The sequence below is a fragment of the Convolutriloba macropyga genome, chromosome 11, assembly GCF_964194025.1.
Source record: "Convolutriloba macropyga chromosome 11, txConMacr16.3, whole genome shotgun sequence".
Taxonomy (NCBI): Eukaryota; Metazoa; Xenacoelomorpha; order Acoela; family Convolutidae; genus Convolutriloba; species Convolutriloba macropyga.
In genome coordinates, this window is record NC_134478.1 from 44683264 (window position 1) to 44704965 (window position 21702).

General features: G+C 35.3%; 1 protein-coding gene across 1 annotated transcript in view; it reads left to right on the forward strand.

Moving 5' to 3' along the window:
• The first annotated feature begins 10751 nt into the window (after positions 1-10751).
• The window catches only part of LOC142349969 (PI-PLC X domain-containing protein 2-like), a 12691-nt gene continuing 1740 nt past the window's right edge, over positions 10752-21702 (forward strand). Inside the window, exons 1-2 of the mRNA XM_075401840.1 lie at positions 10752-11337; positions 12255-12582. Of these exons, the coding sequence (XP_075257955.1) occupies positions 12475-12582 (108 nt within the window). The 5' untranslated portion in view covers positions 10752-11337; positions 12255-12474. The remainder of the gene's footprint in view (positions 11338-12254; positions 12583-21702) is intronic.

Sequence of the window (21702 nt, forward strand, 5' to 3'; positions counted from 1 at the left end):
TTTTCAAACAAGAATAGATCAGGCCGGTCCTCGTATTTGTCATCGACGTAGAACCACCTTTTTTCTTTAAGAACCTGTGGTAGCTTATCAACTGTCATGTACCATGTCGAACTTGATTGCAAATCACCAATATTTTTGTACTCTTTAAGCACGTTTACGAAGTTAGATACAGTAACAGAAAAATTAATCAGGCTGGTTGAATCATGAGGTTTCACTTGATTAGCTTTTCGTAGGCTCTTGAGCTGCGCATGTATAATTACACGCGGTCTTACAAATTTTCTTTCTAAAATGTTCCAGGCAGCACTATAAAACTGTCCAGAATAGCCCATTCCCGAGATTGCAGATTTTGCTTTGCATGTTAGCAGAGTCTTAAAATGGCTCATTTTTTCTGAGTCGGGAATCGTACGTTTATCTACTGTTGCTATGAACATGCTAGACCATTCAGGCCACTCCAGCGGGTTTCTGTCAAAATTGTTCAACCTCAATTCTGGTAAACTACTGCTTGAATGTCCAGTGTTGTAGTGCCTTCCAGCTATCGGCGATATATCCCGCCCTTCAACACTTACTGAGCGTTCGCGAGAGTTTGGGTACCATGGGTAATGCCTCTGCTTATTCCGTTCAGGGCTGACGTCAAAGCGAGCTCTTGGTCGAATTGGCGTTCGCGTGTCGTTCATCGAGTTCGCCCACTCCGAGACATCTCTCCCTTTTGGGGTCCAATTGAAAGGTGACTTGTCACGCGCCTGAGTTGATTGAGAACGGAAGTCATCTTTCTCCAATGCTGTTTTTGGCAATTGGCGCTCTAGGTCTCGATCTTTTTCCCGAAGCTGATGTTGCATCTCTAGTTCTTTCATTTGCATTTCTAGATCCAACCTATTTCGATCAAACTGTGTTCGTTCGATTTGCAACTTTGCTTCAAATTCATTTTCAAATTCCTTCATTCGTTCTTCAACCCGACGTTTCACTGAAGATGCTTCCGAAGCGTTTTCTGTATCCTGGTTGATTGTCCGTGTAACCGTATTCGTCGTTGCATTGCTTGTGTTACCATGGTTTTGGTTAAACTCTGGAATTCCAACGTTTTGTTCTAACTGATGCACATTATTCGCAGGCGGTTGCTCTTTATTGGCATGAAGAGTTGACTGGCTTTGCTGGCTTGACATGTTTTTCTCTCCGTGGATATACGGTAACCACTCTGCGTTCAAATATTGAAAGTATTTTTTTGTCTCAATTTTGCGTTTTAAAGAAATATCTGGGTCTCGGAGTGTCTCAGCTTTCTTATTCACGAGTTTCTGAATGCTGTCGTCCAATTGCAGTATCTGCTGATAAGGAGTCTTGAGCTTGCTTGGTCGATCTCGATTCTCAATGAGCTCAAAACCTTCTTCCTGTTTCTCAATCCAGTTGTTTCGCAAGTTGTTGATCTGTCGATCCAAAACGCTTTGACTCTGTGACGGAGTCACTTCCTGTGTACTTTGGGACTGCAGCTTGAATCTCTACAGCTCCTTTGTTTGTTTGCTTTAATTAAGTTTTGCTTTTCAACGTTCCTATTTGCTTTGCCTAATTGGCTTTGCGTTGTTGAATTGCTCGTTGGGTTTTGTTCTCGTTCGTCGATGACTTCGTTTGACTGTGGGTTTGGACAGCAGTTTATTCCACTGTCCGGGTGGGCGGACCAAATGTAACGACTGCTCTCCTTGTGTTTCACAAAGAAAGTTTTACACCGCCCATTGCGTTCTGAGTGGTTGCAAAATCTGTCCGGATACTTCGTCTATGCAGTTCGCTTTTGTAACTGTATATCCGCTCTGCTGTACTTACCGTTGCATTAACTATTCTGTTCGTAATTTTTGGCTAATCTTAGTTTTTTTAGTTATCAATTTGAACTGGATTGCTACAGATCACACAATACGGGATCTCTTTATGTATACCAGTTCAATCCGATAGAAAAAACAAATTGAAGACAAAGATATATGTCTTAGACCTGTTTGTGCAAAAATATTTAAATTTAAACTTAAGTTGGCTTTTGCTGTTTGTAATCACAAGTTGAGAATACCAGAAGTTGGGGTTGTAACAGTTGAATTTCAGCTCCAATAATTCGTTGATGCAAGACACAGTAACAGAATTTACTGCTCAAGAATAATATTTTGAATACAAGACACAGTAACAATTTACTGCTCAGGAATATTTCTAGTTCAAGACACAGTAACACGTTATTTACTGCTCAAGACAATTTGTTTTGCAATATTTTGCCGAGTTAAACTTTCAGCCGTTTTCTGCGGCTACTACGTTGAGTTCTGTGTGTTGCTTTTTGTTATTTCCCCCTTTTTCTCTTTTTTCTCACGTGACAAACTGTAACTAGAACTAGAACAATAACTATAACTATTAATTGACTAGGACAAAAGCAAGTGTTTTGTTTCTATTTTCTCGCCTACACAAGCTTAGCGAGCTCAGCTCCAACATTGTGAATAAAGTGAACCTCTAAAGAGCTAATTTAAAAAAAAAACGCATTCAAGCTGGCTGAAATCAAAATCAACATAAATTTATATCATCGCATCATAAACATACATAGAATCAAACTACAAGGCCACAGAAGCGAGAGAAATCGTTAGACGAGCGAGACGGGCTTGAGACGAGTGAGAGACGTGCTAGAGACGAGCGAGAGACGAGTGAGAGACAAACGAGAGATGGACGAGAGACGAACAAGACCAACAAGAGACGAGTGAGAGAGCAAGGAAAGGGGGGAGGTTGAGCACCAAAAATTTTTTAGGCTAAATTTGGTTCAATTGGAGCAACAAATTGACCCGATGAATATATTTCATTTTTGAAACCCTCTGCTTCCTTTATCTTCAAGGAATAGCACTGCACAGGATGTAATTTGTTTTCTCGTTCTGGTGAACGCACAAAAGACTAGACAGGAACGCACTATGGTCTGGACATGAACGCAGCAAAACTTTGGATTTGGAACGCACGAATTCGATTTTGAGTGCACGATGGTCTGGACAAGAACGCACGAAAATCTGGACATATACGCTTTTGGTCTGGGATGGTCTGGACATATTAGACTTCGAACGCACGAAGAACACACTAAAAGTTTTGAACGCACGATGGTCTGGACATAGGCACATTCAGTCCAGGATGGTCTGAACATAGGCACTTGCCGTCTGGGACTGTCTTGACAAATCCGGCTTCCGTCTGGCACATCGACCTGGGTAATGAATATGGAGACCAGAAAATAAATGAAAATTGTGAAAATTAGAACTGTAAATTGTAATCTATCTCATATATGATTGGCGGTGGCCAGAAAACATTTGATTACAGCTCTGTTAGCAATGCTTTGTGAGATAGGACCATGACTCATGAGCCATGAAACCTGATGAAATCTTTCACACCAAGGATATTGCCACGACCGAACACGCTACACAGCTTAACATTTCTGAGCGCTGTAAGTCAACTGGCCGATTCAATTATAAAACATTTGTCTACAATCAGATGTTCAAGTGTTTGCCCAAAACCATGGCAACTCTCCATTTGAAATTATTCACATTTTGTTCAAAAAAAACCTTAAATCAACATGCAAAAGTCTCGGAACAACGAGTCAAATGTTAACAGTGGTGTAATCAATACTCTTATTATTGCTCCAAACATGTGAACGAAAATAAAACTTTCATCCCATTGCAATAATAATAGTACATCCTTATAATTTGAGAGATATTTTTTTCTGCCTTTTATACCTTTTTATTTGTATTCTATGAACCAGTAATGAGATAGGAAGCACGATCTAAAAATTTTGGTTTTAGTGGCGTATGCCCACAGTTTTTATTTTTTGTTTATATCGAAAGAATATGGTTAAATTGATTCGGACATATTCCAGTCACAGCCGCAAGTTGGAGCACTGAAAAGTTTTTATGACAGGTTTCTATGGAAAATTTTTTGGCTTCGTGATCTGAGTCATTAAAAAGGCGCCGTTCAACCTCTGGATTTTTCTGAAAAATTGTTTTGGATAACTCAAAATGGTGTTCATGTTGAAGGTCAGACAAACGAACAAAAAAGTTTGAATGTGTTTACTTATTCGCGTTTTTATCAAGTAAAGGATACTGCTGGTGGCCCGTTGATTGAACAACAACAGGTGGTAATAAATTATTTTCTGCATCGGTCATCACGAAAGGTAAAAGAAGTGCGCACTTTTGACAGGCTAACACCACAGCCTTGCTAAAAATTCTTTTCTATCAATCTTGTTTTCTGCAACGAATGTCTTTATTGGATATTCTTATTGATTTGGTACTGCTTTTTATGCAATTGCAGGATATTTTCCGTTTGTGCCTCCCCAGTATGTTATGAGCCCCCATTTACAGAGCACGTGCCATTACATAGTAAATTACTATGTAAAAATATTGCACGTGCGTCTGGGCACCCACTAATGCTTTATAACAGCTGGCATGATATAGTATCTGTTGTGCCAGAGAGAGTTCAAGGTCACTATATAAGGTTTGAGAACACAAGGTTTATTAAAAAATGTGCTCAAATGGTTGATTCCACCACAAAATTACCACTCAGAGATTCGGATATCCATTTGTCCCGCTAAGAAAATTTAAGTTTTTTCTATTTGTTGAAAAACAATTCAATTAGATAAAAGTGTCACCTTCTTAATATTCTTATGCTTTTCTCGTACATTTTTTTTTCAAATTATAAATTGCTTGGATTTTTTTTACTTGTTGCAGATTTACAAAGCGTTGAATCTATTGATAATTGCCCCACTTCTCCCGTGTCGATTTTTTACCCTTAAAAAGATGTAAGATTAGGGAGGTAATTGCGGGAATTCTTACCAAATTGCCCTCAAAATCATACATCCTTTTGAGGGGTAATGGGGTATTTTTTAAGGGGGGGGTGGTAAAGTTGTACCATAAAAAGGGGTATATTTGGTTGTAAAATCATGCAAGAGTAGGGGGTTAATTGGGGGTACCACCCTTGGAAGCCCTAATATTACATTATTTTAGCCCCCTTACTCGAAGACTGACAGTCTTGAACCCGCAAACTCTGTAAACTCAGCCTGTTCTCCTTAGCCTCCAAACCATCATTCTTTGCCCGATTCTTGACGGTTCATCTCTATGAATCTACTCCCCATTACCCCAATTACACCCCTTTTCTTACATTGTTTTACGCCATAAAATTACCCCCCCCCCCCAATCTTACATTTTTTGGGAGGTAGTTTTGCTAAAATCTAAAAATTTCCCCATAAATACCAATAACTCTTAAATGAGTTTGGAGGGTAATCATAGGGGGAAAATTTTGACACGGGCTCCTGTCTTTGATATTCTTTTTGACCCAGACCTGAAATCCGGCACCTCTTTGTCAGTAATTTGCATAAATGACTAATGGTTAAAATCTCAAAAGACAAAAAGGTTTACTCGGTGCTGGGAACTAAACTTTGGGATCTTAACGTATAAACGGCAGAGGATATTTGCTCATCCACAATATTTGATCAAATGACAGTCATATTATGCACAAATTGCGATGCAAAATCAGGAAATTTTATGTTTTAGCGTTAAATGATCAGCGATCCAGCTCAGTTGCTGCTATGTGGAGCAATCAAGAGGAGAAGTGACTCGCCGTTTGGATCCCCACCACGCAACGCTCCTCTTCGAATCAATGACCTCGCTTTTTTTCGAGCAGTTCTAAATACCGCTCTCATTGTTGTCCACTTTTACTGCAATATTTGAGGTAATGTCATGACAACTGTTAGAGTCAATTGATCTTGTTTCAATTCCCGTGGACAATATAACAGACAGCGGAGCTTTAGGAGAGCCAAGTCACCTGTTGGAATGCTTGCGCGCTAATCATGGGCGAGAAATCATGAAGGCACGATTGAAAAATACTCTCAGAAAGTTCACAATTTCGTGTTCAATGAACAACTTGAAGACTCTTGCTCGGAAAACTGTTTGCTATCCATCGGAAATTTAGCCTTGAGAAAGGCAACCGAAGCGTCAAATAATCATGATGGCCGGTATGCTGAGGTTATCAAAAAACTCTGATTAGAAATCTGTATAGTGTTTCATCACGTTTTAGTGCAGCAGTCAAAAATATAAAAAGTGTACACTCCAACATTCTCCACCAATCACTGATTGAGAGAAGACTCCAATCTCTTTTAAATAATACAAGCACACTGAACACAAGTCAGTCTAATAGATAGTTGCACAATATGTATACCATTGACTCTGGTGGGTGCTGCATATTCTTATCACCGTTATAATTAACGTCTATCTTTTTTACAAGCTCTCGAAGAGAACTAGGTACGTCTAATATTAATAAAAAAATAAGTTGCCCTGAATCTGTACGCCATAAGGCTGTAAAACGAGCCCAACTATGGTCTGCCTTAATTGTTGTGATCAGTGAGTTAAAAAAATCTAAAAATAAATAGAACTTACCCAAAACACCTCTTACTTCTTACAGATAATTTTAAAATTTGTACCCCTGCTTAACATTTATATAATCAGATTCAGTCACAGTGGACACAAATTTAAAATCACTGTTCACAATTTTGACCAAATGCAATTCATCAGTTCCACAATGAAATCTCTAAATGAACTTCAACCACGGAGAAGCACTATCCTCATCAGACACTTCATGTGATGCTAAAGAAATACTCATTTTACATCAAGAAGCGAGAAAAGAACGCTTACTAGAGGATTTGAAACCATTTGAAATAGTACAAATCTGCAACCCAGCATAACGCACTCTACTAACAAACACAACTTTACTGGTTAAAGCTCACTTCTTTAAAGATGAAAAACAAATATATTAGTCGATAGAATAAAACACCTCTCAAATCCATGGAACAGCATTTCTTTCGTATCCCAGAAAAATTTTGGACAAAAACCAACAAAAAGAATAAGCATATTTTTTTAACGATTCGACAAATTTATTACTAACGACAGAATTTTCTGTCCACTATCAAATAAAGATTTTGAATTTTTCAGAGAATCCGCAGTCAAAAGTATACAGCTCAGGGAAATGGAAAATTAAAAAAAAACATCATTTTGATTCCCTGAGCAATTAAACTCGGCGGTCAATACAGATACTGGACACAGATACGCGCTGAAAACGTACTCCGAGTAACAAGACTGGAAATAGAAGAATGTAATCACTTCGTAAAAATATTTCTAAGTACAGTCATAGAAACTGAGTGATCGGAACCTGATACACAAGAAGAGCCTTTACTTCTCATATCGTTTCAACGCCATTTTTGGTGGTATCAGATAGTCCACTTTTTCATAGCCAAAAAGATAAAAGCAACCACAATTCCACAATTAATACGAAAGCTCCCGGAAGTTTAACAAAGTATATAAGAACCGCAGTGGTTTCTGAAAAATTATGTCTGCGAAGCAAAAGTAATATCAGAATTTACGAACTTATGCAAAAAATTGCGAATTCAAAAACTTTAAATTATAGCGAAAGATAACAAATTAACCGTTTACAGTAGACATTGCTACAGGACTAAACAATTCTTTAAAAGTAGCACCAACATATCCACAAGATCCAAACCTGATTGATGATTCATAAGCAATGAATACAAATTTAAACGATTCAACAACAACAGATTTTAACTCATCTCAAAAAATGGAACAATGATCTCACCACGCATCATAAACACACTGTCATTTGTTGATTCACCGAATAGGAATTTAAAGCACCTGAAACCATTCACCTCAACAGAACTGTCACAATGTTCAAACGAGGAAAAAACACTACATTACCGATATTACCAAAAGTTAATACACCACTGCCAAAAGTACAGAGACAAAACTTGTTGCATTTTAAAACTGGACCGAAATTACTTACTTGTTCAAATCAACCCTTTCAAGAAACACAAAATTATCAACAGAATATCCAGATGACAGCGCAACGATTAGTATATCTATCTCGACAGTTAAAAACACAAAGTAATCAGGCAGTTAATAATGCTCCAATGCCATCTTTTTTGCAAGCCAATTCAACCCCAACAACTTTTCCTGCAGTGAGGAGAAACTCACAGATGATGTACCCACATTTAAGAGGCTCAGCTCCTATGCAACAATTGCTAAGACCATTTGACGGCGCAGACCAGACATATACCACAGAAGACTTTTCAAAGATTATCACCGCATAATTGGCCACAACTCTATTGTTCACGAGGCATGGATCCTCAAAAGGACAGCTATGATACTAGCAACGATAATTGGCCATGCACAATAATGATATTCACGCCTAGTACTAGAAAGTTAAAGGAACCAGAAAGCTTTTGTCGGGAATTCCAAAAGACGTTTGACAACCAACAATTCTTAGTTTTATCAGCATCTTGAAGCGTTCTGAGTCGATTTGAACTGCATTATTTGATAAATGAAAAACCCTGTATCTAGTAATTGAAAAAATCAAAGCACAAGTTTTTTTTTTAAAAAATTTATCTGTGCACCATTGACTCTGGTGCTGTATATCCTTAGTACCATTATAATTGAAGCTTATTTCTAATGTCTTGCAGAATCGTTTATTCAGAGAGTAATATGTAAGTCTACTTGGCGCTCAAGAAAACCCCTAACTCTATGCACCTTAAGGCTGTAAAAGGAGCCCAACTAGGGTCTGCCTTATTAGTATGTGAAAGGCATGCAACGTGAAATGGGTTCCTTTCGCTCCAAAGGTAGGAGTAACACCCCTGCCCCAAATGTCCCGAGGGATTATGTTTTGGTAATCTACAATGCTAAAGCTCCTTTCTCGATAGTAAGTTGTTTACAGCAGTGAGTTTCCACTGGTAAATGTTTATATAAGCAGCTGTGTCTTAAGAATTTTTTCCATTTTTTTTTTGTTCTGCAGCCCTTGTAATTTTAAAAGCAGCTTTATTGACAGTGTCTGACGCTAGGTAAAGCATGAATAAATTCTGAAAACTTCCAGAGATCAACAAACTTCTTTTAAAAATGAAACTGAAAATGAAAATTGAGTCTTCAAAATTTAAAAACTCTTTCCCTCTTTCTTGTTCAACACCTGAAGTTTATCAATAACCGTAAACCAAAGTCGTAAGCATTAAGTTATCAATTTTACTTTTTAGAACTACTCAGCAGTTGAACCCCGCATTTGATGGTCTTCCGAGCGTATTTTGCCCGGGATGACCACCATAAAAGAACATGTTGCCTTACTAACCAAGAACATTAACGTTTTCCTTATGCTTTTCATGGACCATATATGGTTCGTTCTATGGTAAGGTACCATATATGGTACTTTTTAAGGTACGTAAGTTTGGTCAACCCTGGTGGGCTGTTACACGAGTATGGAATGAAACGCCACATGTTAAATCATAATGGCTTTGGCTTATATCTTCTTGATTTAAAATTTCAGGTGGGTTTCTTGTTGGGCGAAAAAAGATGTTTAAATTGAAAGCAAAGCCGCTTCTGTGAGCATGCGGTCATTGCTTGCCACGTGTCGCCATACGGTGAATCTGTTCATCAAAATCTCGTTAAAGAAACCCTTTTGACCCCTTTTTTTGCCTTCTTAGATGCCTTCTAAATATAAATTGTCTGCAGAACATTGCAAAATAATTGGCAAATTTTGATTTAACTAATAACCCTTAGCCTTCAGTTTTAACATTTAAATTTCTACCTCCAATAGGTTTATATTTTTTCAGCAACAATCGAAAGGTCATTTTTGCAAAAAAAAACCTTGCAAAAATTAAATTTTGAATACTTTTTTGAACTCTAGTAGTGGGGTTCACATTTAGCCCGATCTAATCAGTTCACGTTTTTGTTATTTTTCCGATAGGACGCTTCCTTCTTGTGCTTCTCTTTCTTTCCTTAGTGGATATAAGAGCAAATAAGGAAAGCAGTGCATGTCATGAGGTTGTTAGTAATCAATTTGTGTCAAAATTTTGTAAGATTTGTAGGTAACCTCCCCTCTTATTTCCGTTTCAATTCCCCGCAGGCTATTTCACATTTCCCATTCACAAAAACACACCCGGTAAAGGTCACATAGCCGAACATGGTAACTAAGCATACACAAAACTTTTTCCTTTAAACCGTCATATCTTAATAAATTCACTTTCAAAGTGAAAAGATAAAAAACTGATCGTTCGTAAAAGTATTTTTAGTTTCATTCCATACTCTATGCAGTTGTTGGCTACGAAGAAGTGTGAATCAAGTTTTGAATCGGCTGTTTGAAATGTCGGATTCGTGAACCGTTTCTGTTAAATCACAGCAAAATCCTGTCGTGCTTCTTCTGTAAATGTTTGCAACCTTTCGCATTAAGAACAAAGCCTCTTGAATACTACGTTTAAATACTCTCTCTACCATTCAATTAGACTACTTATCACGCACAACATGTGAACTTATTTATAATTGATTGTGTTAAATGATTGTTCGCTTATTTCTTCTTTCACAACAGTCTGCTTAGCGCCCGTTTGCATAAATATTGACATTTGGTCAATGAAGAGAATCGAGAAAAGCACAAGTGTATTCCAATTAGCCTAAAATCACTTTAAAATAAACTGTAAATTAATAAATAAAAGGGGGCAAAATTTGAGTTCTGATCTTTTCAAGCGCATCAATTACGCTATTTATTTTCATACAATATTTTCACTAAAATACATAGAAAAGAGGAAAAATTGTTGACTGGAGGTTGAAAGTAGAATTCGGTTAAATGGTAAATAGATTAAGTGGGTGGGTAGGCAGGCTACAAATCATTTTGAAAGGCCCGTGGAAGGCAAGAAGAAATCAAGCGAGCAAGGTTGCGGTCCGTTGAAAGATTAAAGGTAATACACGTGAGCCGTTTTCCTAGTGGTACCTTTATTCAAAATTAGTCCCTTCCCTCATTTCTTCACGGCCACAATTGATACACTCTGTGACTATATTATATGCAAAAAGTGACTCCCATTGCGCGTATTACACACATACTGGGCTATAGTTCGTATCTTTTACTAGTTTTACAATACACCTCGCTCTCTTAATATCTATCTATCTTTTTATATGGTACCACGCAGTTATAAATTGTTCCTCCACTATTACACCAAAAGTGAAATCTTCCCATAAATGCGCCAGTGGAACATACAAGAGCTAGGCACTATGGCTTTAGAACGAGTCATGCCGGCAGAACAAGTCTGGCTTTGGTCTTGACGATTGCTTGCGGTCATAACAAAAGAGCTGCTTGATTGTTCTGGTTATCAAATAGTTATGTTTAGTTATGATTAAGCAAGGTGTTCTTGTGTTTGTTCGATATTTTGAACCCAAACTTTAGGTCTTAAGACGATTTAGAACCCGTATTTCAATTGCTCTGTTTACATTTAGATTTACGCGAAAGCTTCAAGTTCGTTTGCTCAAATTATGTTCAAATTTTATGGTACGTTATTATGTAGTAACCTTTAAACGTTACCCAAATATTAGATCGAAATTCGGCTGAAAGTTGTAAAAGTACACCATTGCGCGATTTAGGTGTGAAGCAATTAGAAAACGGTCCATGAAAATTAACTCTTTAACTAACTTTGCTTCTGAAAAATTATGCTCTATTAAACATCAAACATTTTTTGTCTAAGTTATTTTCCCGCAATCGCGACATTTAGTTTTACCAATTTAGTGGGGTTTTAAATAATTGTGATTCATCTTGTAGTATAATAGAATTTGAACAATTGTTTTAACAGATTAATACGTTGAACTGGTGAATTGTACAAATTATTTGTTTTTTCGAACTTTCTTTCTATTTTATTTCTTTGTTGTAGATTTTCGTGTTGTAAAGTAAACGCGTAGTTAGTATTACTCACCTTTTTACCATCTTATTACTGAATAATTTATTCACTTCTAATCCACCAAGAACGTTTTGGTGGTTTTAGTTTTTTTTTAGTTTTTACACAGCGAGAAACGCGTTACGAAAATACAACGATAAATGTACCTCAACTAGCGTGGTATAGTAGTTTGTAAAGTTATTATTTTTTAATTTTTACGTTTTTAAAGGGCGTCCCCGATTTTCGAGTTATACTTGTGCACGAAAACAATGAGTGGATTATTGTCTTAGTAATTTTTACAAAATTTTTGTCTCCATAATTACAAATACAGGTCCTTGAGCTCGTTCTTGATTCAAATCAGAAACAGAATTAAAATTTGTTCTTTTCTATAAGGACACGCTCAAATTTGGGAAACTTTCAGGGATTACGTCAAGCAGTTCGGTTGAACAATTTTAGTCATTTGAGATTATTTACAATGTGGTTTACTAAATTTGGAATCGTTTGTATAGATTAGTCATTATAGTTTGAACTGTTTTAGAAATAGTCAATCGTTTTGACTAGACGAATGAGCGAACGAGTAAACAAACAACCCAATGGAAACTTCTCTCAAACTGTCAAATATTTCGTTTACCTCCAACGCTTTTCGTCGATTAGTCAAATTGCATATCATTAGATAGAAGTTAAATTAGCCGACATTATTTCCTTTCTAGCGGACTTTTTACGTGTTGGCACAAATATTCGTTACCTTTTCGGCTAATATGGAAAAGGAGGAGCTTTCGTCTAATAGCAACCACACGAGGACACCCGTGTCTTCAACAGTAACTGCTGATGGTCTGCAAGACTGGATGAAGAATTTGCCACAGCAGGTAAAGTTTAGATTTCTTGGAGGGGGGGGGGGGGGGGGGGGGGGGGAGGAGGTTTGGTAAATGCAATAGAATTTAACCTTTTTTTAAAATTTGTTCTCTCTAACGTTAACGGACCTGAAACAAATATGATCCAGCATTTGAGACGCGAATGGTTTTTTGTATTGAATGGTTTTTGATTGAATTTTTTGTTTGGTCTTGCTCTTTGTAAACAAAAGACAGAGACAGAGTTGCAGAGAATGTTCCAACATACGATTCAAATTTGACAGAAGCTTCTCTTTGTCTTGAGGCGAAAAACTCATTTGACTATCGGTTTCCGACGTAGTGTTTAATGATTTCCTTACCAATCAGTGTTTGATAAATTCGAGGAGGTATGTTTAATAGTTAAACAAACATCAATTGAGAAGAACGGAACAGTTTTCGTTCACAAATTCTATTCACAAATACAAAAGATAAACATATAGAATAACAAGGCAGCTTTTTCTTAGGTTTATCAAAATCTTGAAGCTTTCTAAGCTGGTGTGAATTGCAATATTTGAAAATTGAAAAACCGTGTCTCTAGAAATTGAAAAAAAAAATCGGATCTTTTCTGCTAGCGCCCCCCCCCCCCGCGCTTCGTTAGGCACCCCCCATTTATAAATGTGTAAACATATTGTTAAAGCTAAGTAATCTTATACGTGAACATATATGAGCAATATGCATTTACTAAAAGCTAGCACAGCTATGGTTTGAAGGTATTACGTATTCAACCAAAATTTGTTGCATATAAAGTAAGCATCAATAAAAATGTCTGTATAATAATAATAATAATATTATTGAATTCAACCAAACATGGTTACAACCAGCTTGGTAGTCCCCAGATTAGGGGAGAAATCAGGTTTCAATAATTAAATTTTCTCGAAAACTTTCCATCCTGAAGGGTAACTTTTATATTTGAATCTTTTCAATGCCTCCCCTTCCAAAAAGTTCTTCACTTCTCTTCGAAACTGACGTGGATTTTTGTGTGGTGAATAGTTAGCAAAACTGTTAAGTTGAGACAAAGAATTATTGAATCGGGCTACTCTATTAAAGTAGTTTATCTTCAGAACGTTTCCGAAATGTTTTTCTCGCTTCAATAAAAAACTTTTCACTTGATCTGGTCTTTGGACAACCAAAACTATTGACCAGTGGTCTGACGCATTCATCGAAGTTAAGCCCATTAAAATCTTGTTAAGCAGAATTAGGTCGTTAAAAACTAGAAAATAACTGACTGGCAATAGGTGATTTCGAATTAGGCTCTCAACGTATTCTTTGTCACCCAGAACAGAACGGCAAGTTATCCATTTTAAACATGATCTCTGCAGTCTTTCCAAGCGTTGAAGATACTGTGGTCCTGGGTTCCAGACATTTGACGCATAAAAGACCGCAGAGAATATATATGTTTTCACCAACGTGCATTTGGCAGTTTCTTTTGTGGTGCGGGGTATAACTCTTCTTAAATGATTCAGTTTTCGAAAACCTTTCTTTACCGCCATTTCGAGGTGACAATTCCAAGTCATGCTGGCCGTAAAAATTAATCCGAGATCTTTAATTTGTTTTTCATTTTTGATGGCAATTCCTTTTGCAAATAACTCTGTAGACGAATTATATGTATTTTTGTATGAGAACTCGAGAATGCTGAATTTGTCAAAGATCATTAGATCATTTTTGGTGTTATCGGCTACAATTAGGGCTTGATTTTTCAAAACTTTTAGGAAACTATTCTAAAAGTGCCTTCAATCTAACTAAACACTCTTGTTTCAATGAAATGCAAGTATCGTTCTTACAATTCACGAAAACTAGGTTTTTGGGGGGTGCAAATTTATCGGCTATATAAGGCTGGGGGGGCGCTAGCAAAAAAGATCCAAAAAATCAAATCCCGAGTTTTTTTAAAATTTACAAAATTTTACGTGACACTTTTCAGAAAACAGAGACATGACTCAAAAAATTTTACATAAGTTAATTTTCAGGTTCTACATCAGTACAACGATAGAAGCTTTTCAAAAACAAATTTAACTAAAAAAGTCAGAGAAAAAATGAAAATCAGTCACCCGAAAGTAGAGGATATGATTTTTTTTGAGGATGAAGAAATAGGCCAATTGCGTAACAAATGCTTTTTCAGTTCTAGACTGTATGGAGTCGAAGTTGTTTTTTGTTCCGGAAAAGCGTTTGGTTCATATCAGTCATGCAAACTCTATCAAAAATGTTCATTTTAGTTATGAACTGATGACTCAGATTATAATAGCGTCATCAGCAAAAAAAACTCAGTCATTTCCAAAATTCAAAACTATCATTTTGTGTTGAAAAAATCATGGTTTTGACAAAAATGAAATAATGTGGACGTTTTCATTAAACCTACTAAACGCTTTAAACTCATTTTCGTTTGAAATTTTTATGAACTTGTTTATGAAATTTTAGTTTTTGGGAAAATATATTTATATTGAAACTGGTGACAGAAAACAATGTGTTGAAAGTGGGGTTAAAAAGTCCGATGAGGTTTTACTAGATCACGGTGTTCCTTAAAAAACAATTTTAGAGCCATTTTATTGTATTCTTTATTTAATCAATATCGGTGAAACTATACAGAAAAATTATTTTAATTTCAGTTTGCAGAATCTATGGTAATTGTATGGAACTCCAAAAAACAAAAATTGGTTGAAATATTTGCTTGACAGGTTGGTGAGCAAAATGGATGTGTACACGTAAGAAAACATATCGACTTGAAAAGAGGAAAACATCGAGTTATTAGTTTTGCACAAATGAGAAGTTATCAATTTGCTCGTGTGTCCTTTCCAAAAAATACTGCATGAAGACAGTCGACAAACTTGAGACACCAAAGCCAGTTGAATAGAATTATCAGTAAAATTGAATCGAGGTTTTTGATTTTCTGCAGTTCAAAGTTTTTCTGCAATATTATTATATGTTTATTAACCACCGTCAACCCCTCGAAATCTAATATTTAGCCACTCTTCTTCGTAAAATTCAGAAGAATTAGGATTGTTTTGGTGCTCTGTATTTTTTAAATAAGATCTGATAACACATTTTTATGGCTTTTTTCCAAAACGGGATAAACACTGGGCTTTAAGTTTCACTTGAGTCGCTCTGTTAGTTTTAGTAGTTCTTCAAATGGTTACTGTCGTGAAATTGCTCGGAGGGTTTACAATTAACGTTGGTCATACAGTCAGTCCATAGAAGTCTTCTGCAAGTTAGATTTTCCTTTCATGTCGGCTTTTTGTGTGAGGTGTTGGTATTTATCACTTAAACACAAAAAAAACAGTAGTAAATTTTACAATTTTATTTCAAGTTTTTGAATTGTTTTGCCGTTTTTCTACTATTGCGGGCAATTGAGTTTTTTTATGCCCTGCACTTGAACTACTGGGTAGATTTTGAGTGCACAAAGTTGATTTTGAAGATATTTGCGCAAAGAACATTTTTTATTAATATTTTTTGCCTTTTCAATTTTTCAAATTTATTGTGTTTTTTGCCTTATATTTGCAATCAGCTTTCAGCTAACCGGAAATTCATTTTTTGGGCTGTTCGCATTAAATGAATTTTTTAATTTTGCATTTTTTGAGTTCAATTGTTCGGGTAAATTCCTTTTAAGCTTGAATCTGAGATTTTGCGTCGGTGGTTTTAACTGTACATTGTTTGTTCTGAAGATTTGAACTTCAAGATTGCTCAGCAATTTGTTGGTGTTTTCTGACATTTATTTTAATGCTTCAAGGTGACAAGTTTTCTATTCTCGCGTCTTTGTACTTTGGTTCAACTGGAAGTATTGGTAATCACCGTGTTGACATCAAAAAAAAATTTTCATTCTCACTAAATTATTGATAAATTTTCATCTGTTTCGCTCGTAATGTTCAATTGGTTCGCTTGTCAGGGAAAGGATTTAATTTTTCATCCAAATCTTTGGATGCTGTATCAGGACTTGTCCTCCTATGTTTTTTTACAAATCAAAGAATTTGAATTGTATTGGGGGCGCTGTCTTTTTTAAGATCTGTTCACAGATTTTCATGATTTTTGAAGTCAAATTGGAGTATTTTTGGTCAAGCCGAAACAGGAAATGGAGCGAAAAAGCGAGTGGTTTTGCGGTGTGAAATTTTTTTGCTCTAAATTTAATGTAGAGTGAGAAAAATGTGTTTGAACAAAAATTCGGTGTCTCGCTAGTGATTTTTCGTTCACATGCGGCAATTTCACTTTAAATTTTACTGTTTTTTTTTAATTTTTTGGATCGGTTTTTTTTCTTATTAGTTTTTCCAATCCATTCTTAGTTCATTGTAAATCTGGTTTTTTGTTTGAACCAAGTTTTCTTTTCTCGCTAGTGGTTTTTTTGTTCACATGCGGCATTTTGACATTTACTTTCTGTTTTTTTTTTTATTTTTTGATCTGATTTTGGAAATCTTTTATCTGATTTTGGATCTTGATTTATTTTTTTTTGAAAATGGTTTTACCAATTCACTCAAAGTGCGCTCTAGGTCTAGTTTTTCTTTATTCAATGAAAATTCTTTGAATTGTACTTCAGGACTTGTCCTGCTATGTTTTAAAATTTGTTTTTAAACTTTTTTTGTTTTACTTAAGTCACTCTTTTCACAATTGACTTTTGACTTTTCGCTCTTTTTTTCAAGTAAGTGGAGTTTAAAATCCAGGTCATGGTCAAAACGCAAAATCAAATGAAATGGGATAATCAATATAGCCTGGTCACTATGTCTTAATGTTAGAAGACTTGGTGCATTAAATTATCAAAACTGCATAGGGTAAACTGCCAATTGGTATTAGTATTAAGTTCACTTTCCTAATGTTTAGTGGCTGAATTCATATTGAATCTAATGAATCTGCAGGTTAATTTAGAAGACTTTTTTGACACTTTGAAAAAAGTTAGGCTGCTTTCTTTTTCCTTTTTGTTTTCATTTTTGTTTTATATCTAACTGTTTCAATCGCAACATCGCTGTGAGGTCAACAGTGACTATTTTTCGGCAATCTGTCGGCTACGTTTTGAACTCCCGTTTTGGCCAGTGTGTTTGGTAGAGCCCAATATGCGCTTTTTATTTTTGCAATATCACTTGTATTCTTCTGTTTGATATTGTATGTTTGTAAGACTGTTGTTCGTTTGAAGATTTTTGGTCTGATTTCATTTTTATCCAGATGAATTGGATAAACTTTTAAGACCCCAGGGCATTAAGCCGCTGTGTTGCTCTAAAGGGCGCTACTAGTCTTTAAAATTCTGAGGAGGCCTACTTCATAGTTTGTTGTGCAATTTTAGGATGGTAGGACTTCGTCACCCCATATTCTTATCCCTTGTCCCGCAAATTTTTCCATATACGTTCTCACCTATTGAGGCTAGACATCTCAAGTGTCAGCTAGCTACTTCTGGCGCCAACAACATCCTAGTCAGCTCAGAGCAATTCCGCTAATTTAGATGCTATTCGATTACGCATACAGATTCACTAAATCAATTTGGAATTCTTGCGCCAACAAGAAAATTTCTTAGATTTTTATTTGAATTTGACTTAGAAAGTTAGTCAGGAAATTTGCGATATCGACATTAATACTGACGCACGCATTGCCCTTATGGAAATTTCTTGTACCATTTGACTATAGTTTACTGACAATCCCGTTGGTTGCAGGCTTCTATTATCAGCAAGCAGTGAAATTTGTACCAATTTTCTTCTTCAGAAAAAAACCAAACGTCATTTCAAATATCAATGCAATATATTGAATTTCAGCCTCATTAAATTGTTTGGCTCATTGCTGGTGTTTTCTGTCTCCAACACTGTTCCAGATTTTTGGCACCGCATCTGAGATAGATTTTTCTGCAGCTGAGAACTGATCGTTGCGTCGAATGCTGCTAGCTTTTAGTGGTTTTTTAAATTGCTAATTCAAGTGAGTATTTCGTTCTGAAACCTTATTCTCTGAACTGCTCAAATTGTTTCATGATTTTGTTGTCGGGCTATTTTTGTGTTTATGCTGTGTTTTAAGTTCACTTTGTAATTTTTTCAGCTTTTTGTATGAATCAAAATTAATTGCATCTGTTCAACACCCCAAAATTACAGAAGGTCTGATATAACTATCTGTTCAGTTTTTATATTTTCGTTTTTCATTTGCATTGATTGATTTGAGTTTTTTGGACAGCATTTTATAGTGTTATTGAGAACACTCTTTTGTTGTAACCGATGGTGTTTTTTTACCATTTGTTTTTTTATTCAATGTAAAGTTTACGTGCGTTATCTGATATTGTTCAAGAATTATTTAAAATGAGGTGTTTTGTTAGTAAGTACTTTGGTTGGTGAACTGTATTGAATCGATTCATTTGTCTTTTTGTCATTTAAATTGTCCTAAACTTTTCTTGAATTTCGTTTTTCCAGAGCGATGTCGAGGTTTGAAGTTCTGTGATTACTAGACCGATTTCCATTGTTTCTGTTAACATTTTCCGTAACTTGAGCCTAAATTTTTGTTAATTTTGCTAATATTTGTAAAAATTCTCAATAGTGTTATTGGTTTTACCTCTAAGGATAGAGGAGGGCTGCTGATTGGTTTGATCCAAGTTTTTTGCTAAGTTTTCGCTAAACTTTTTGAATATTGGACTTTTTCGTCAAAAATGTTGCCAAATATTTTTTATAGTCCACTTTGTGTAAGGTTGCCAGATGTAGAGACCTGAAAACTGCTTTCACCATCTTTTCAACTTCAAAAGAGGGCTAATTGTGTTTTTGCTTCCTATAAGGGTCTTCTGGAGTTAAAATTGTGCTCGTTTTCGCTAATTTAACTCAATATGTACCCAACGAGAATCATTTTTTGATATATTGAAGCATTCCATTTGTGTAACTATTTGTTTTATAAATAATTGGAACAATTAGGTTTTTACTGGGACGCGCAGCTATTCTTTTAATTAAAAAATTGTTCCGATTGTTATGGAGCGCGATCCTTTTTTTTCGATTTTTTTTTTGCAATATTTGTATTTTATGTTAATTACCAAAAAGAATTCATACAAAGATTCAGTTGAAGTCCTTTTTGAGCTCCCATGAACATTAACACATTAGCTTTAAAGTATGATGTCGTGGGTATGAGCTCATTGCTTAGTCTCATTAATCAGAAGTCTATTTGACTTCTTTCGAACTATGCATTTTTTTATATCATAACATCGCTTAGTGTCAGAAAAGACAACTCAATATTTTTTCCATGTGAAATACAATTAACTTTCTATAATGGTTTTAATTTCAAATAATTTTGAATTTAAACGTTGCGGTTTTTGCATATTTACCCTTTTTGAGGTTCAATTTCGTTTTTTGTCAAATTGTACTATTAGAGGCAAACAAAATAATGTCTAACATATAAGCAATGCAACTTTTTCAATTTTCCTGTTGAATATCCTATGGTTTTGACAGCTGCGACACTTCTCTCGCAAAATATATTAACTTTTTTTTATTTTACCAGTGTTTTCTGTTGTTTTTATAGTCGTTCAAAAAATCTTAATCTGGAAAGATCTCATTGACTTCTTTTAGAGTTATAAATAAACCATTTAATATTTTCATATTTTAGCTAATGGTTTCATTGACTTTCTGACTAAACGTTTGATTTTTGAACATTTTTTTTGTTTCTTCATTCAACATGATCTAACTTAGTTTGCTCTTTGAATATTACCAACTTTTTGATGAAGCAACCATAGTTTTTTCGGTTTTATTTTTCATCTGATTTTTCTAGGGCTTAGAAAGTTTGTTCTAATAAGAATTTTTATGAGTTCTCTTTAATTGTCAATATTTCATGTTTTTGTTTTTTTTTCATGCAGACTCTATACAAAGCGGACCAATTGATGATCAAATCAGACCCAGATAGAAAGTTAAATTACCTTCATTGGATCATAGTTTCTAATTATTTTTAAGATCAGATAATTTTAATGGCTTCAATACGGTGGTTTCATGAAAGAAATAATTAAATTTTGAGCTGTGGTCGTATTCATTGTTTTTGGTAGTTTATGACTTGGATTCACTAAGAACAAGTCCAACTATAATCCACAGGTGTTGCAAATCAATCTGTTTTTGTTTTAGTCTAAAGCTTGGCTTTTAAAAAAAATTGTTTTAAAAAAATAAACTGAATTTTCAGCTTTGTCACTTTTTATCTTTTTTCTTTAAAAGGTAGCTTAGTCTCTGTAAAGAGAAGTGGTGCCCTCTTTCTACTAAGCCAGCGAGCAAAAGTCCATTTTTTAATAACTGTTTTGATGTCAACTAATGGTTTCTTGCTTTAATACTACGCATTTTCATTTGAAACTTGCGATTTTGGATCTCTGCGATATCTGAGTTTATGAGGTTGTTCCTTGTTTTCTTGCCACACTAGTAATTTATTGCAGAGGTCGTTTTGGCGTTGAAAGAGTGCATAATTGAGCTTATAATGTTCGCAGGGATCAGATTATTGTTTTATCGACTCCGATAACATTTTTAAAGAAATTTTGCCTTTTTTTGTTGTTCTTTTTGTAGTCGTATAAAATTATCTGGAAGATGACAGATCTGAATTGCTTACTTAAGCAGTATGAATTAACAGGTCTCAATTGCTTCCTTAATTATACATCAGGAAGTGTAATGAACCTATTTAATGTATTCTGGTTTTCAAAAATGTATTTTTTGTTGAATTTGCCCTTTCGGCAGTGATTTTTATAATTGTTTTGAAATCTCATCAGGGAGAGGGATGTGATATGCGGGGCTGTAAATTGAGAGAAGCTATATTGCGGTGCTTTTGATGTTTTTGTTTTGTCTGTCGCTCTTTTTTCGTTTTTCATTTGTTCACACAGCAAAGCTGAAAGAGTCAAATTTTCTGAATTACTTTTTCTGCTCACTAACGGTTTTTCGCGCGTAACGTCTTTTCTAATTCTCTCTAGTATAAACTTTTATGTCATTTGCGTGATTAGATTTTAATCATATGAGATCAAAATCTAATCACTCATCTCATTCAATAAAATGACTTTTACCCCTTTTAAACGTATGTTTAGTTTGAATTAAATTAGCCTCGAAGGAACTCATATGTTTAATAAAGGCCCCTAATGAAAAGTCTGCAGCTGAATGTTTTCTAACAAGTATTTTTAATTTAGTGGTGAGTGTTTTTACATAGCTTTTTACGCGG